An 18,099-nucleotide genomic window follows, 5' to 3' on the forward strand; every position below is an offset into this window, starting at 1 on the left:
TTTTTCGAACTCAAAAATCAAACTAGTTCTAACCACTTTTTAAAGTAAGAACTTTTCCCTCAAAAGCTTCAACTTTTTTTCACGTGAAATGAATGTCCAACACACAACTTTGTTTCCGAATACACTTTTCCAATTTAATTTCAAATACTACTTTTTAAAATATCGCCAAATTCATGGTCAAACGCCAACTTAGTCGCACATTCTGAATAACATACTGCTTTTGATAAATAAAAATTACAATGATTCTAAATATACCACATTCTTTAAGAAGTGAAGTAACAAGAAAGAATTGTCATAATAAAAATGAGATAAGGCAAGGAAAAACATATATCAAAATTACATATGCTCCGTCTAATCAAAAAGTCACATGCATGAAACGATGGCAATGCAATTAGAGAAACTCTAACAAAAGGTTGTAAGTGCTGGACATTTGTACGAAAACAAAGAGTGTGGTCATAAAAGCTAAAGGCGTAATGACAGACAAAAATTGAGAGTGGTAAAATAGAGAGAAATGGTACAATAACAACTCTTACCATCATGATCAAAAACAACCTGCAAAGAGTGCAACTTAAGTTAGAAAATGAGACAGTATTTGTCACAATAAGTGCACAAAAGAAGTCAAATGAAGCAGATCTTATGAAGAGACTCTCATCCAGTGACCGAAACTATTAATCGTCCATAAAACCAGAATTAAGGTCAACTTCAAGATATTCTATAAGGAGACTAGGAGAAAAATGGGCATTCCATACATTTATATTCTGGTTTTATATTACAATTATGCAAATATCTGGAATTCATTATGTTGGAATAGGAATAGGAAAAGGATTCGTACACAGTATCCTACAGGGAAAAGGATAGGAATGTAGTGTCTATAAACAGAGCTCATTGTAATAATGTAGATACATAATTCAATAATATTTTTCTCCTATAATTTCTCACATGGTATCAGAGTCGGGAAAATAATCACTGTGTTGCAAGTGATATCCAGCAGAAAGAAAGAGGAAAAAAAGGGATGTTACTGTGCAATTTCCGGTGACTGCTCGCAGCTATCTCTGTTTTCATTGGTCAACACCACCACAAGGTCCAGCAACCTCCGGCGACCAAAGCCCAGTCAGCGTCACTGGAAACAGGTACCTCACACGCGGCTACATCTAGGGTTCCAGCGAGCGAGTCTGTGACACGCGCCAGCGCATGCGAGGTGTTCTGACCAGATTTCAACCAGTTTCCAACTGCCAGAGGGCTTGAATTTTCAATTCCCGTGTTTTTGGAGTTAAACATATCAAAATCGAGAGACGTAACGAAATCTGACTTGAAAAATGGCCTGGAGTTTGAATGACAGTGGCCTGAAAACTGACTGGTTCGCACAAAAAACTGATCGAGAATGGTTGGGTTTAGGTCGCGACAACCAGGCTCACCCCAAGGACCTAGAATCAGAAGCTGAAGTTGCCGGAAAATCTACTGTAGTGTCGGAAGCGATTGGAAAAGGTTGTAGGTGGGATGTGTAGAACCCTTAATAAGGAGATCTAGAAACCGAACATCACAGTCTTTAAAGAATCAATGAGGAGGAGGTCGGCTTGGAAGATCTCGACCTAAGTGTAGTTATTATAATAGATTTGGACACACTCGTGAAGTATGCAGTTCTCGACCTAAGTGTAGTTAGTGTAATAGGCTTGGACACACTCGTGAAGTACGTTATTTTTTGCATGGTCAACCACCTAAGAATGCTCATATTGCTCAGGCTAACACTACGGGTAATCAACGAGTTTATTATCTGAAGAGAAATATATCGAGTTTCTTCAGTATCGAGCAAGTAAGCAAGCAAACACCTCCACAAGTAGCCTCAGCCGTAGAGTCTAATACCCTTGGATCGTGGGTTGTAGACTCCTGCGCTCCTGATCATATTTCTGGTGATAAATCACTTTTGTCGAATATTGATTATTCATCGTCTCTTCCCGATATTACTTTAGCCAATGAGATCCAAACAAAAGCAAAAGAAGTTGGACAAGCTAATCTCATATCCCCTGTCACTCTAAATTCAGTTCTTTATGTCTCTAGTTGTCCTTTTAATCTTGCATCAGTCAGTCATTTGACTCGTGCCCTAAATTGTGCCATAATATTTCCTGACGATTCTTTTGTTATGCAAGACCACAGTACAGAACAAACAAATCACAAGGCCTCTACTACCTTACCTCTCCTAATTCCTCCATAGCAGGTTTAGTTAGAGATCCTCCAAACTTAATTCACAAATGATTAGGACATCCGAATTTGTTCAAGCTACAAAAGATGGTGCCTAGTTTGTCTAGTCCGTCCAAATTAGATTGTGAGTCGTGTCAACTTGGGAAACACACTCGCACTACCTTTCCACGTAGTGTTGAGAGTCTATTTTTTCCTTAGTCCATTCTGATATTTAGGGTCCTAGTAGAGTTAGTTCAACCTTAGGATTTCGTTATTTTGTTAGTCTCATTGATGATTATTCAAGACGTTGGATTTTCTTAATGAAAGATCGTTATGAGTTGTTTTCTATAATCTAGAGTTTTTGTGCTGAAATACAAAATCAATTTGGTGTCTCTATTCGTACGTTTTCTTAGTGATAATGCCTAAGAATATTTGTCCTCCCAGTTTCAGCAATTTATGACTCACCAAGGAATTATTCTTCAGACATATTGTCCATACACTCCTCAGCAGAATGGGGTAGCAGATAGGAAGAATAGGCACCTCATTGAAACTGTTCGCACTCTTCTCATTCAGTCTCATTCTCAAATGCGTTTTTGGGTAGGATCGACATCCTGGCTACATTTACCGGAGGGCATTTTTGTCATTTCACTCTATGCCCTATTTTGATGTTAATCCACTGGTTGATCTGGCAGCCACCACATATTAGCTAATCCACGTGGCATTATAACTCAACAGACACCACATACAAGTTAGCAATGCAGTTCTCACATCTTGCTATCTAATTAATCGAATGCCCTTATCTTCCACTCAGAATCAAATTCCTTATTCAGTTGTCTTTCCTCAGTCACTTCTATACTCTCTTCCCCCTCGTGTCTTTAGGAGCACATGTTTTGCTTATAACTTAACCCCTGGGAAAGATAAATTAGCCCCTCGTGTTCTCAAATGTGTTTTTCTTGGTTATTCTCGGGTTCAAAAGGGTATCATTGCTACTCACCTGATCTTCGTCAATACCTTATGCCAGCTGATGTCACATTCTTTGAGTCTCGACCTTTACATCTTCTTCTGGTCATTTTGACAAATCTGCTTCCGTGTTGCTTTTGTATTGTTTTTTTCTTTTTACCCTTCTTTGTGTTTGATTCCGCGTAATCTTTTTCAAGAGGTCTTACCTATACCGACTTTTGAGGAATCTGTTGTTACTTCACCAGTCTTACACATGCCAATTTTTGAAGAATCTATAGTTACCTCTACATCTCTACCCACAGTGCCACCACTCCTGACTTATCTTCGTCGTCCACGTCCAGCATCATGCCCAGATGATTCAAGTCCTACACCGGACCCTGCCCCTACTGCGGACTTGTCTCCTCCTAATTAACTGATTGCACTTCAAAAAGGTGTACGGTCCACTCGTACTAACCCCCATTATACCCTTTTAGATTATCATAGTATGTCATCACACCATTATGTTTTTGTATCGTCTTTGTCCTCTGTCTCCATCCCTATGTCCATAGGTGAAGCATTTTCTCATCCAGGATGGCGACAGGCTATGATTAACGAGATGTCTGCTTTACATGCGAGTGGTACTTGGGATCTTGTTCCTCTTCCTTCAGGTAAATCTACTGTTGGTTGTCGTTGGGTTTATGCAGTCAAAGTTGGTCCGAACGGCCAAGTTGATTTACTCAGATATTTGGGCTAGATTACTGTGATACTTCCTCTCTCGTGGCTAAAATAGCATCTGTCCATCTTTTTCTCCCCATGGATGTTGTCTGCCATTAGCCTCTTTATCAGATGGACATTAAGAAAGCTTTTCTCCATGGTGACCTTGAGGAGGAAGTTTATATGGAGCAACCACCTAATTTTGTTGCTCGAGGGGAGTCTAACTTGGTGTGTCGATTGCGCCAGTCACTTTATGGTAACAGTCTCTTTGAGCCTGGTTTGGGAATTTCAGCACAGTAATTCAGGAGTTTGGCATGACTCGTAGTGAAGCCAATCACTTTGTATTTTATTGACATTCTACTCCAAATCGGTGTATTTATCTGGTTTATGTTGATGATATCGTTATTACCGGCAATGATCAAGATGGCATTATTAGTTTAAAACAACATCTCTTTCAGCATTTCCAAACTAAAGATCTCAGTAGACTAAAGCATTTTCTAGGTATTGAGGTTGCTCAATCTAGCTCAGGTCTTGTTATTTCGCAATGCATGCCTTGGACATTCTTAAAGAGACATGAATGATGGGATGTAGACCCATTGACACTCCTATGGATCCGAGTGTTAAACTCCTGCCAGGGAAGGGAGAGCCACTTAGTGATCCTGGAAGATATAGGCGGCTGGTTGGTAAGTTGAATTATGTTACAGTGACTAGACCTGACATTTCTTTTCTTGTGAGTGTTGTAAGTCAATTTATGGATTCTCCCTGTGATAGTCATTGGGATCCAGTTGTCTGCATTTTGCGATATATAAAGATAGCTCTAGGCAAAAGACTACTCTTCGAGGATCGAGGCCATGAGCAGGTCGTTGGATATACAAATGCTGATTGGGAAAGATTACCTTCCGATAGACATTCTACATTCAGATGTTGTGTTAGGTAATTTGGTTAAGAAACAAAGTGTGGTTGCACGATCTAGTGCAAAATCAGAATACCGAGCAATGTTTGTAGCAACTTGTGAGCTAGTGTGGATTAAACAGTTGCTCACAGAACTAAAATTTGGAGAACTCAGTCAGATGAAACTTGTGTGTGATAACAAAGCGGCCCTTCATATCGCATCAAATTATTTCATGAGAGAATTAAGCACATTGAGATTGAATGTCACTTTGATACTCTCCGGAGATATTGTTACAAAATTTGTGAAGTCGTGATCAGCTTGCAAATATTTTTACCAAGTCCCCCACTGGTCCTCGTATTAGATACATCTGTAACAAGCTCGGTACATACGACTTGTATGCACCAGCTTGAGGGGGAGAGTTAGAATAGGAATAGGAATAGGATTTGTATATAGTATCCTACATGGAAAAGTATTGAATTGTAGTGTCTATAAATAGGGCTCAGTGTAATACTGTAGTTACATAATTCAATAATAGTTTTCTCTCATAATTTCTCACACATTATTTATTCTTTGATTTGTGTAAGTAATCTATTAAATACTGCAAGTCTGAAACATATAATTGTTTGCCCCAGGGAAAAGTAAAAGTTTTTCCTTTCTTTTGATCAAGCAAATATATTTTCATTCATAAACATGGCCAAATTGGCCGTATACAAAGGGTATACCAAAAGATAAAGCATCTACAAAAGGATATGATTCTCTACAAACTCCAATCAATCATCTATACAAGGAACTTCCTTTTCACACCAAAAGAAAATAAGGGAAATGAAGACTACTCCTTAATTGAGAGAAACTCGACTCCACACCTTCAAAAGCTCTCATATTTCTCTCCCTCCAAACTACCCACATTAAAGCAAGTGGAACCACGTTCCAAGCCCTAGGTCTTCTCTTCTTTCTTCCGCTCTTCCAACTGAACATCAAATATTTCACGGTTTTAGGCATTACCCAGGGAGTACCAAACCACCTAAACATATCCAAACATAGCCTCATGGTAGCCTAAAATGTCATAGGAGATGATCCACATCCTCGCCTGTCTCCTTACACATGTAACACCAACTGACACAGACAACCTTCCGCTTTCTAAGATTTTGTGCTGTCAAGATTACTCCACTCGTAGTTCCTTTCTCTTCCATTCATAAGATTCTCCAACTAAAAGTTTAAACATCAATTTGGTAGCAAATACACTCGATGGGCATCCATAATCCAAAAAAGCAAAGCAACATAGGGGCCTAATTACCTCATAAAGTCATCCCAAGCTTCTAAAGTTTCTTTGAAAAATTTGCAAAATCCAAAAAGACAAAAAGGACATCATATGAATCCTTAAAAGTACAGAGAACCACTGCTCATACTTTGACTTTGTTGGTAGTGTGTATTTTAAGATATTCTAAGATAAACACTAGTCCATCATGATCTAGTTTGAACACCTTCGGGGAAGAAATAAAAGTTCGTGCAATTCTTTAAAACTAAAACCCAAAATGCACAAAAGCTATTTACCGCAAGTTGATAATAATACAATCAAATCTGAGTCGCCTTTAGAAGGCATTAAAGCGGCAGCAACAGCACAAACAGTATAGTATAGACTACTAGAGCAGTACCCTGACAACCTAACCCTTCTTGCAGTAGTAATTAAATAACCCAATTTTTCAGTATTTGTTTGCAGATCTGACTCAAATTTCTTGAGCGAATGCAATTTGTCACAGGAATATAAAATTAAAGAAGTAATCCTATTGGCTAATACTGGAGTATTTTGACATTAAAGAGAAGAAAAGGTTTACCGCTATATGTGAAGGAAGAAATTCCAGAACGTCAATAATCTGCAAGAAAAGCATATTTGTTAGATCAGTATACGAACCATAAACAAAAGGAAACGACAACATAGATCCTATAGTAGATCCAAACAAGTTCAAACAACCAGGGAAGAGCTAAAATTAGCAAGTTGCTTGAGCCAAAATGAGCAATTTAAAGATATCTAGTAATTCTTAATTTCTGGATTTACTAAATTGTTTGTTGAAAGTTCACCCTCGTATTCAACAAGCATGGAGTTCGGTAAGACAGAAAACCTCTCTATTTACAAAGAAGTCTAGGGTTTACAGGGTAGTCCCGCAATGTAGATACGAAATTCCCTAACTTTTCCCATGTTAAAAAAATCACAACCAACATCAGGAAGCTAAAGAGGCAAAGACTTACAAGTGACAATGCTGTAAATATAGTCAGGACCCAATCTCCATTGCCATCAGCGTGTGAAAGATGACCATGGTGCAGTTTAGCTGTTCAAAACATAAAGAAAAGTTATCACTAAATGTAGATTTCACCAAACTTGCAGAGGAGTAATACATGTCCATGTCAAATAGGCTCATGATAAAAGATCCAGCTTGACTCTCAAGTTACCAAGTCAAATAACACAAAACCCTCACATGCACTAAGTACGGATTTTTAGACTGGCATCTTAGAATAAGAAAGGATTGTTCCTGATCCGGAATTTGCAACACAACATAAGTAGAAGCATGCTATGCTACAAAACCCTGACATGCACTAACTTTACTCCTCCCTTGTCGAAGTGTTCTCTAATTTCTTTTTTCCAGTTTTCCAATTCAAGAAGTTTAACTATATGGCGAAAGCAATATATGCATATGAAAGAGTTGGTTTTTGTTATGTGATAGAAAAACTCATGTGTTGGATGATTTTCTATTACTTGGAGCCAAAGGATGCATTGCTTGGAGCCAAAGAATGCTAAGATGTCGAGGAGAATTGAAGAGCTCATGCAGCACACTTGTAGCCCAAGTCATTTTATGCCTATAAAATGAGAGGCAATTCTTCCTTGTTTAGCATCCCAAAAGTCATAAATCCTTTGTAGTGAGTACAGAGTTGAGAGAGCAATTCTCTTAGGTGTAATTGGGATCTCTCCCCTTCCTTTGTTATTAATAATATAAAGGCAACTGTTCTCTGGTAGACGTAGGATCATTTTGATCCGAACCACATTAAATATTGTGTTCTTTCTTTTACGTTTCCGGTAACAAATGGTATCAAAGCATTAGGAATCTTTGACGATCCTAGGAGGAAGAACAAGCAAAGATGAGTTCCATGAAGTTTGAAATCGATAGATTCAGTGGGCGCAACAACTTCAATAGCTGGAAGATCCAGATGATGGCGTTACTGCGGAGGGAAGGTTCAATCCATGCTATTGACGGAAAGTATCCCGATGGTACATCGGCTTCTGACAAGGAGAAGATTGAAGGGGATGCATCGAGTGTAATCCAACTTTCCCTTGCACCTAACGTACTTTGTGAAGTGAGTCCAAGTACCGAACAGACGACCAAGCAGTTAAGGGCTTTACCAGGACCGATCAGTGACAACAAGGATGTTGTTACAACGGCATCTTCGCACATTTAAGATGGGGTCAAGTACTTCTTTACAAGATCATTTAGACGCGTTCAATAAACTTGTCATGGACATGCAGATTGCAAGAATTAAAAAGGACGAGGAGACACTTGCATGTGCTTTGCTATTTTCATTGACTTCAAGATATCGTGATATCGAGAATCAATGATGTATAGAAAGGAGCCTATTAACCTTGAGCAAGTGCGGCAAGCACTTAACTCTAGTGATGTGAGGAGGCATTTTGAAGGAGACAGAGATGATCAGGCAAGTGGGCTCTTTGTGAGAGGTCGGACTAGCCAACAGGGAAGGAGTAAATCAAAGCACAGATCAAAGTCTCATGTGAACAAGAAGAATGCAGATTGTTGGGGCTGCGGCAAGAAAGGGCAATTTGAACGAGATTGCCCAACGACAAAGTCCAAGGAAAAGGCGAGTGCATCCACAGTTGAAAAGGTACATGATTCTGATAATGATTATGTACTTACAACATCGTGTAATAATGAAAGTTATGGAAACAAATGGGTGTTAGACTCTGCTTGTACTCTGCATATGACGTTCCAAAGAGACTGGTTTAGCAACTATGAGAAAAGTGGAGGAACCGTAGTAATGAGCAATAATGCAACTTGTGCAATAGTTGGCATTGGCTCAGTTCGGGTCCGCTGCCATGGTGAAGCCGTAAGGAAAATTACACAAGTCCGTCATGTTCCTGATCTGAAGAAGAATTTGATCTCCCTGGGTACTCTGGATGAACAAGGCTATAGGTACATGAGCGAAGGAGGAACTATGAAGGTGACTAAAGGTTCTTTAGTCATGCTGAAAGGCAAGCTGGAGGATGGCCTTTACACATTGGCAGGAAGCATCGTTGTTGGCTCTGCAAATGCATCTACAGTGCAGTTATCTAATGATGACAAGGCAAGATTATGGCACATGAGATTGGGTCATATGAGCTCACGTGGACTGGAGATGTTGAGCAACCATAACCTTTTCAAAGGTGAGAAGATCAGCACACTTGAATTTTGTGAACACTACGTTCTAGGGAAGCAGAAGAAGGTCAGCTTCAGCACTGACAAGCACAAGAGATGAGGGGTGCTAGACTACATCCATTCAGATTTATGGGGTCCCTCTAAACTTCCATCGAAGGGCGGAAAGAGGTATCTTCTCACTTTTATTGATGATTTCTCACTAAAGGTTTGGGTACGTTTTTTGAAGGCAAAAAGTGATGCTTTTGAAGCATTTAAAGAGTGGAAGATTTTGGTTGAGAATCAAATGGAGCGAAAAATCAAATATCTTCGCACAGACAATGGCTTGGAGTTTTGCAGTGAAGAGTTTAATGATTTCTGCAAGGTTCATGGAATCTCAAGACATAGGACTGTCAGGCACACCCCACAGCAGAATGGAGTTACCGAGAGGATGAACAAAACTCTTCTTGAAAAGGCTCGTTGTATGCCTTTGTTCAGTTACCAATTTCAAAAAAAAAAAAAATGGCTCGTTGTATGCTCCTACAAGCCAAAATGTCCAAAGTATTTTGGGCTGAAGCAGTTCACATTGTTGCTCATATTGTCAATCGATCTCTAGCATCGGCAATTGACTTTAAGACTCCGAATGAGGTATGGTCAGGTGAACCCTCTAACTATTCATATTTACGAGTATTTAGGTGTCCAGCTTATTATCATGTTAATGAAGGAAAGCTTGAACCAAGGGCTAAGAAGGCCATATTCGTAGGGTATGTGGGTAGAGTAAAAGGGTACAAACTTTGGTGTTTGTCTTTACTCAAATTGATAGTTAGTAGAGATGTCACCTTTGATGAATCCTCTGTGCTTGATCCCTGTAAAGTTTCTGTGGAGTTTTCAGGAAACGAGAACAAGCAGGTGGAGCTTCCAGTGGAGCTTACCAAGGAAAAGGATCAAGAGACTCAGGTTAAAGATGAGTCAAAAGATGTAGATCTTGAAGAACTTGTTGTCAATGAACCATACACAATTGCGAAGGGAAGGGAGAAGAGGCAGATACGAAGACCGGAACGCCTTATAGATCAAGCAAACCTTATTGCATATGCATTCGTAGCTGTAGAAGAAGAGATTAAGGATCTGGAGCCCTCCTGGTATGTTGAAGCAACTTCTTGCAAGGATGCTGCACAATGGCGGTTAGCCATGACTGAAGAGATGGAGTCTCTTCGCAAGAATTAGACATGGGTCTTAGTGAAAAGGCAAAAAGGGAAGAGGACAGTTTGATGCAAATGGGTCTACAGAAAGAAAGAGGGAATTCCAGAAGTGGAAGATGCTAGGTTTAAGGCGAGATTGGTTGCAAAGGGTTTCAGTCAGAAGGAGGGAATTGACTACAATGAGATTTTCTCTCCGATCGTGAAGCATAGCTCAATTCGCGTGCTACTAGCATTGGTTGCACAATTTGATTTGGAGCTTCAACAGCTTGATGTCAAAACTGCTTTCTTACATGGTGATCTAGAAGAGACAATCTATGAGCCTGAAGGTTTCCTAGCTGAGGGAAAAGAAGATCATGTATACCAACTGAAGAAGTCTTTGTATGGTTTGAAGCAATCCCCTAGACAGTGGTACAAAAGGTTTGATTCATTCATGACTACACATGAATTCTCCAGGAGTGCATTTGATAGTTGTGTGTATCACAAGATATCTGGTAACTCAATGATTTATTTACTGTTGTATCTTGATGATATGCTTATTGCTGCTAACAACATTACAGAGATAAATGCTTTAAAAAAACTGTTAAGTAAAGAATTCGACATGAAGGATTTGGGAGCTGCAAAGAAAATTCTTGGTATAGAGATTTCAAGAGAAGACGGTGTTGTACATCTTTCTCAAAAGAGGTACATTGAAAGGGTTCTCGAGAGATTCAATATGCATACGTGCAAGCCTATAAGTACACTGTTAGCTCCTCATTTTAAACTTTTAGAGTTACAAATGCCTCAGTTCGAAGATGAGGTGGAGCATATGTCAAAGTTTCTTATGCCAGCGCAGTTGGTAGCATTATGTTTGCTATGGTATGCACACGTCCAGATATTACTCAATCTGTAAGTGTGGTAAGCAGATACATGTCCAACCCAGGAAAGAGGCATTGGGAAGCTGTCAAGCGGATATTGAGATATCTCAAAGGAGCTTCTGATGTTGGTCTGACCTTTCAAAAAGGTGGTGGAGGTATTTCGAGGGGATCTTGACAGGAGGAGATCCACAACTAGATACATCTTTACTCTTGTTGGCAGTGCCGTTAGCCGGAAATCGACTTTGCAATCGATTATCGCTTTGTCTATGACAGAAGCAGAATACATGGCAGCAGCGGAGGCAGTGAAAGAAGCTATGTGGTTGAAAGGTTTGGTGGCGGAATTGAGTTTGGTTCAGCAGGAATCAACTCTTATATGTGATAGTCAGAGTGCTATTCATCTGATTAAAAATCAGAGATTTCATGAGCGCACTAAACACATTGATGTCAGATTTAATTTTATTCGAGATGTTGTTGAAGAGGGAACTATCAAGGTCGTGAAGGTTATCACAGACGATAACGCTGCAGACATGTTGACCAAGATAGTCCCGCTCGCTAAGTTTGCACATTGCAAGGACTTAGCTGGAATACGCATCAACTGATGCAACTCCGAGAGAACAGTTGTTAGGTGGAGGTGGTATGCTCAATAATGGTTTGATTCTTCTTGTTTCTTACAACGGGGTTACCCAGTAAGCTTAGAAGTTTTGGCCATAGTTGTTCATACGCATGCTCGGAAAGCAAACCAAGGTGGAGATTGAAAGAGTTGGTTTTTGTTATGGGATAGAAAAACTCATGTGTTGGATGATTTTCTATTATTTGGAGCCAAAGGATGCTCAATTACTTGGAGCCAAATGATACTTAGGGCCAAAGGATGCATTTCTTAGAGCCAAAGAATGCTAAGATGTGGAGGAGAATTGAAAAGCTCATGTAGCACACTTGGAGCCCAAGTCATTTCATGCCTATAAAATGAGAGGCAATTCTTCCTTGTTTAGCATCCCAAAAGTCATAAATCCTTTGTAGTGAGTAGAGAGTTGAGAGAGCAATTCTCTTAGGTGTAATTGGGATCTCTCCCCTTCCTTTGTTAATAATATAAAGGCAACTATTCTCTGGTGGACGTAGGATCATTTTGATCCGAACCACGTTAAATCTTGTGTTCTTTCTTTTACGTTTCCGCTAACAGCATACTCATTGATGTTTTAGCAAAGGATAAATTATTGGAAGAAAATGTACTAACATAAGCCAAGTAGAAGAAAGTATCTGGCATTCAAGTCAGTCTGGCAGTCAAGCACAAAAACACCTTTGACTTATGTCATCTCGCAAATCAGGTATGGCTTAAAACAAAATAAACATATTAAATAGTTGGACTGTGAGTAAGCACATTCCACAAGATGCAAACACCTTATCTCATGAAAATTATGCCGGCAATGATTTTAAACATTTTTGTAGAAAGCCTCATCAACTAATAGAATTTGGATCACATTATTGAAGTCACCTACCAATAGAAAAAAAAATACTCCATCCGTTTATGTGAATCATTTTGACTGGGCACGGAGTTTAAGAAAGAAGATAAGATTTTTAAACGTGTGGTGTTAAATGAGTCACATATATTTTGTGTGGCTATAAATCATTGCATAAAGGTAAATTGTTTCCAAATATAGAAAGGAGTCCTCCTTTATGGCACAAACTAATAAGGAAATAGGTTCACAATATAAAAAATGAGAAATGAAGGCTAGAACAGGATGAAGAGGGAAAAGATGATTTAACACTTCATAGGTCTATTAATGATGACAACATACTTCATGCTACAAATTCTATTTGAGAATATAACTTTCCGTCAACCTATTTTTAGAGACTCTGGCCTTAGAGCATTGCTTTACAGTTTACACCAATGTTGGATTGCAATGTCTAGTACCGCGTTTGATATCAACATATGAAATAATTGATATTAAGCTTTAACCAATACACCATCACCACAAGATAAACAAACTTCATAATATGCCTGTGAACTCTCTGTTGTGTTCTACCAAGTACCAAGCACAAATAAACCCAAACCTCAAGTAGAGCCATCAGTACAAAATAAAAAGGCAAATAAGGAAACAAATTCTGAATACGGGCACATAAAAATGAAAGTGGTTGATAACTCAAAATGACAATACCATACTAAGAATCTTGTTTGGCTTATCCACCCAAAATAGAAAAAGGCTTCTTGCTAACCCTTTTTCTTTTCTTTGTTTGGGCCTTTGATCCCATAAATCCATCATATATAACTAAAGGTTTTTATTGTTCCTTTATCCAACAGATCCTACCTCATCAGGAGGCAAGCAAATAGAAAACTAGGGAAAGGAAAGATTTTTATATAAAAAAATCTTTTCTTTTTCAGTTTGATACAAAAAGTGTCATGTTCCTTGTTGATTAACCCACCTACTTAGTGACTAAAGGAAATAGGTCAATGCTTTTCTTTCTATTTATCTCTTCATTTCCTCTTAGGCCAAAGATAGGAAAGAAAATGTCCATTCACTTCTTTCTTCATGTTTTTCTTCTACCTCTTGTTCCTTCCTTTCTCTTTGTTTCCCTCTCCAAATATACAGTTATCAAAAAAAAAAATGTATTTCTGTGCAAGTTGCAGCAGGAAGAAAACAAGTTCCAGCAACCAAAACGTAATAAAGACTTTTTTTTTTTTTTTGAAATGGTTAACAAAGACTATTTTCACAAAATAATAACTAATGTGAAGGTAGAGGCTCCTATGGAGAGTATTTAGAGCCTTGATGATGACACTGAAGCGCACATAAAGCGAGGCGAAGCGCTCGACATGTTTTGAGCCTCGCTTCAGGGCTTAAGCGCGTCTTTGACAACACTGTTTGGCACTTCAAAAATAGTGGGAGCTCGAGGAGGTAAATATTGCTCTACTATTGATTAAGCAACTTTAAAATGGGTAGTTGTTAGCTGAAGATAAATTCCTACTACTTTTCTTTTTTTTAAAATGTAACATTAGTATGTATTGACTTAATCAGTGCATAGGCTGCACTGAAACCATATTTACAGCAAAAGTGAGAAAACTGATCCAAAAATCTGAAAATCTAACAAGGGTCTAGGATTTCAATTATGGATTTGGTCTCCTCTAGGTAAATCTGTTTGCACCAAAAACAAAAAAAGTTTGATGCAATTCAGCTTGATCTTTTGTACCTCACTACTACTGTCTTCAAAGCACCATGTTGTCGACCAAATGCAAGTTGGGACAATCCTCCATCTATCTCTGTCTGGGGCTCCTCCCAACTATGGAGTAGATTAGTAACCCTATTTGGCATTACCCAGACAATGCCCCTAAGATTCATAAAGATCCTCCAAAGTTGCATTGTGATCCTACAATGTAAAAATAGATCACTAACTGTCTCACCCTCTTCACCACACAAGTAACATCTGGAACAAAGAGAGAATTTTCTCTTCTTTAGGTTTTCTTGAGTCAGTGCTGCTTCCCTTGCCAACAGCCATGTGAAACATGCAATTTTGAATGATACCTTCACTTTCCAAATGTGCTTCCAAGGCCAAAGTTGCACCTGCTGGTTACTCTGGTTCAGAAACTTCTATGCTATGCTCACTTTGTAAATGCCTTTGCTGTCTTCTTTCCACCACAATTTATCTGCTCCTTCTTGTGTGCCTTTAAACTCTCTAGTAGCCTAAAGAACTCTGTCAATGTGTTGATTTCCCAGTCATTGAAGTTTCTCCTGAACTAAAGGTTCCATCCATGATTGTCCCATATCTCAGCTACTTTCTTGTGTTGGTTTACTACCAGCCCATGAATGACAGGAAATAATTCCTTTAGACTGGTGTTTCCCAACCATTTGTCCTCCCAAAAAGAAGTCTTGTGACCATTACTCACCTTAATGGTGGAATGGTTCCACAAGAAAGGCCAAAGAGCTCTAATGGATCTCCACATACTGACACTATAAGGAGCGTGCACCTCCTTAGTCATCCACTTGTTTTCTTCCCCATATTTTGCTTTGATCATTCTTCCCCAGTATGGTTGAGGTGTATGTGAGTACCTCCATAACCATTTAAGTCTTAGAGCTTTGCTCTGCAGCTTTAAATTCCTGACACCTAGTCCTCCCTGCTTCTTCCCCAATAGAACATTATCCCACTTGACTAAATGGAAAACTTTTTTATCTTGATCACCCTTCCAGAGAAAGTCCCTCCTGATCTGTCTAGTCTTTTAATCACTCTTAGGAATGGGAAAAACAGACATCATATAGGTAGGGAGAACATCCAGAACTGAATTTATAAGTGTGACTCTGACCCCTAGAGATATATATTGTGACTTCCACCTGGATAGCTTTTCTCACATTTTTCAATCACATAGTTCCAGATAGGGGTAAGGTCTGCGTACACTTTACCCTCCCCAGACCCCACATTGTGGGATTTCACTGGGTATATTGTTGTATAGTTCCAAATAATCAAGGACTTTGATTTGGCTCCTAAAGGCATACCCAAGTAAGTAGTTGGCAGTTCCCCTACTTCTCCACCTAGAATCCTGGTCAATTCCTCCATATTATTCACACCATTGATTGGATATATGTGACTCTTTCTCCAATTAACGTGTAACCCAGAAATCCCTTCAAACCGTACCAGAATTACTCTCAAAATCTTCAGTTGCTCTTCATCAGCATCACAAAAGATTAGGGTGTCATCTGCATGCTGTAGATGAGTGATTTCCATGTTGGCATTTACATTTGCACTTGTGGCAACCTCAAAACCTTTGATCCAATCATTTGTTCTTGCCACTTTGATCATGTTATTCAAGCCCTCCATGACCAGTATAAACAAAAAAGGAGACAAAGTCCCATTCCTAAGAGTGATTAAAAGACTAGACAGATCAGGAGGGACTTTCTCTGGAAGGGTGATCAAGATAAAAAAGTTTTCCACCTGGATAGCTTCTTCTCACATTTTTCAATCACATAGTTCCAGATAGGGGTAAGGTTTGCGTACACTTTACCCTCCCCAGACCCCACATTGTGGGATTTCACTGGGTATGTTGTTGTATAGTTCCAAATAATCAAGGACTTTGATTTGGCTCCTAAAGGCATACCCAAGTAAGTAGTTGACAGTTCCCCTACTTCTCCACCTAGAATCCTGGTCAATTCCTCCATATTATTCACACCATGATTGGATATATGTGACTCTTTCTCCAATTAACGTGTAACCCAGAAATCCCTTCAAACCGTACCAGAATTACTCTCAAAATCTTCAGTTGCTCTTCATCAGCATCACAAAAGATTAGGGTGTCATTTGCATGTTGTAGATGAGTGATTTCCATGTTGGCATTTACATTTGCACTTGTGGCAACCTCAAAACCTTTGATCCAATCATTTGTTCTTGCCACTTTGATCATGTTATTCAAGCCCTCCATGACCAGTATAAACAAAAAAGGAGACAAAGGATCCCCCTGTCTCAACCCTCTATGTGCCGGGAAAAAACCTTCATGAGAGCCATTGATAAGAACTGAGAATCTGCCAATTGAAATGCAGAATCTAACCCACTTGATCCATTTTTCTCAAAAACCCATACATGAAAGCACCTTCAACAAAAATTCCCAGTTGACATGACCATATGCCTTTTCAATGTCCAATTTGCACAAGATTCCTAGCTTGCGTTGTTTGATTCTTTAGTCCACTGCTTCATCGGCAATTAGAATTGCATCCATTATTTCTCTATCTTTAATGAATGCCATCTGTTGAACATCCACCAGCTTGCCTATAACTTTTTTCAATCTTTCTGTTAACACCTTAGAAATTAGCTTATAGACACTGCCTATAAGGCTGATGGGTCTGAAATCTCTCAACTTCTTGGTACCTGTTTTCTTTGGGATTAGGGCTATGTAAGTTGCATTGTAGCTTTTCTCAAAAACTCCCTGAGAGTGAAAGTTGTTAAAAGTGGCCATGACATCTAGCTTTAGAATTTCCCAACATTAGATTAAAAACCCCATTGTGTACCCATCAGGGCCAAGAGCTTTGTCCATGGCACACATCTTCAGACATGAAAACACCTCTTGTTCATCAAATTCTCCCTGTAAAGCAGCTTTTTCTTCCTCATTAATCACTGGACAGTTGATAAGATTGCATGAAGGTCTCCAACCAATTGATTCAGTATACAATCTCTCATAGAAATCAATAATTTCGCCCCTAATTTTTGTTGGATACTCCACAGTTTCTTCTTGAATCACCAATTGATCAATGTTGTTGCTTCTCTTATGTGCATTGGCCACCTTATGAAAGAAGCTAGTGTTTCTATCCCCTTCTTTAAGCCAGAGAGCCCTTGATCTTTGCCTCCAAGCTATTTCCTCATTTTTTAAATGCTCCTCATAATCCATCAATAGTGATGCTTTCACTATTAATTCATCTTCTGTCAACACTCTATTCTCCAGGATAGCATCTAGAGTTGCTAGTTGACTCAACATCTGTGTTTTTTGAAATCCCAAGTTTCCTTGGCTGGTTCTACTCCATTCTTTCAGCTTGTCTTTTAAAGCTTTGAACTTGCAAGCCATCCCTGTGAAGACAAAAGAATTCCACCAATCCCTGATTCTATCCACAAACCCTTCAATGTTCAACCACCAATTTCTAATTTGAAGTAAGACTTGTTGTATTCCCACACCCCACACTGAAGTGAGACTGGAAAGTGATTAGATTCCAGTCTTTGCAACAATGACTGCTTGATATTTCTGAACTTCTCATCCCATTCTTTAGAAATTAACACCTTATCAATTCTGGATGCTATTCTACAATTGTCAACCTTGTACCATGTGTAACACCCTCCTTCGGATCTAACAATTCCATATCTTCTTTAAAATCTGAGAATTCTTCTATGGTAGGGGTTCTTCTCCTTTTATTTTATTTTTTTATTTTTTTTTTTGGAAACTGGTAACCATTATGTGTGTGTATATATATATA

General features: G+C 39.0%; 1 protein-coding gene across 4 annotated transcripts in view; it reads right to left on the reverse strand.

The window, feature by feature from the left end:
• Nucleotides 1-18,099, reverse strand: part of LOC132636020 (uncharacterized) — a 44,229-nt gene that overhangs the window by 23,646 nt on the left and 2,484 nt on the right. For all 4 annotated transcript variants that reach the window (XM_060352664.1, XM_060352665.1, XM_060352663.1 and 1 more), the window contains exons 3-5: nucleotides 6,965-7,044; nucleotides 6,553-6,591; nucleotides 534-552 (exon numbers count right to left, since the gene is read on the reverse strand). In XM_060352664.1, coding sequence (XP_060208647.1) covers nucleotides 534-552; nucleotides 6,553-6,591; nucleotides 6,965-7,044 — 138 coding nt within the window. The remainder of the gene's footprint in view (nucleotides 1-533; nucleotides 553-6,552; nucleotides 6,592-6,964; nucleotides 7,045-18,099) is intronic.

This window comes from Lycium barbarum, chromosome 4 (genome assembly GCF_019175385.1).
Source record: "Lycium barbarum isolate Lr01 chromosome 4, ASM1917538v2, whole genome shotgun sequence".
In the NCBI taxonomy this organism is placed as follows: domain Eukaryota; kingdom Viridiplantae; phylum Streptophyta; class Magnoliopsida; order Solanales; family Solanaceae; genus Lycium; species Lycium barbarum.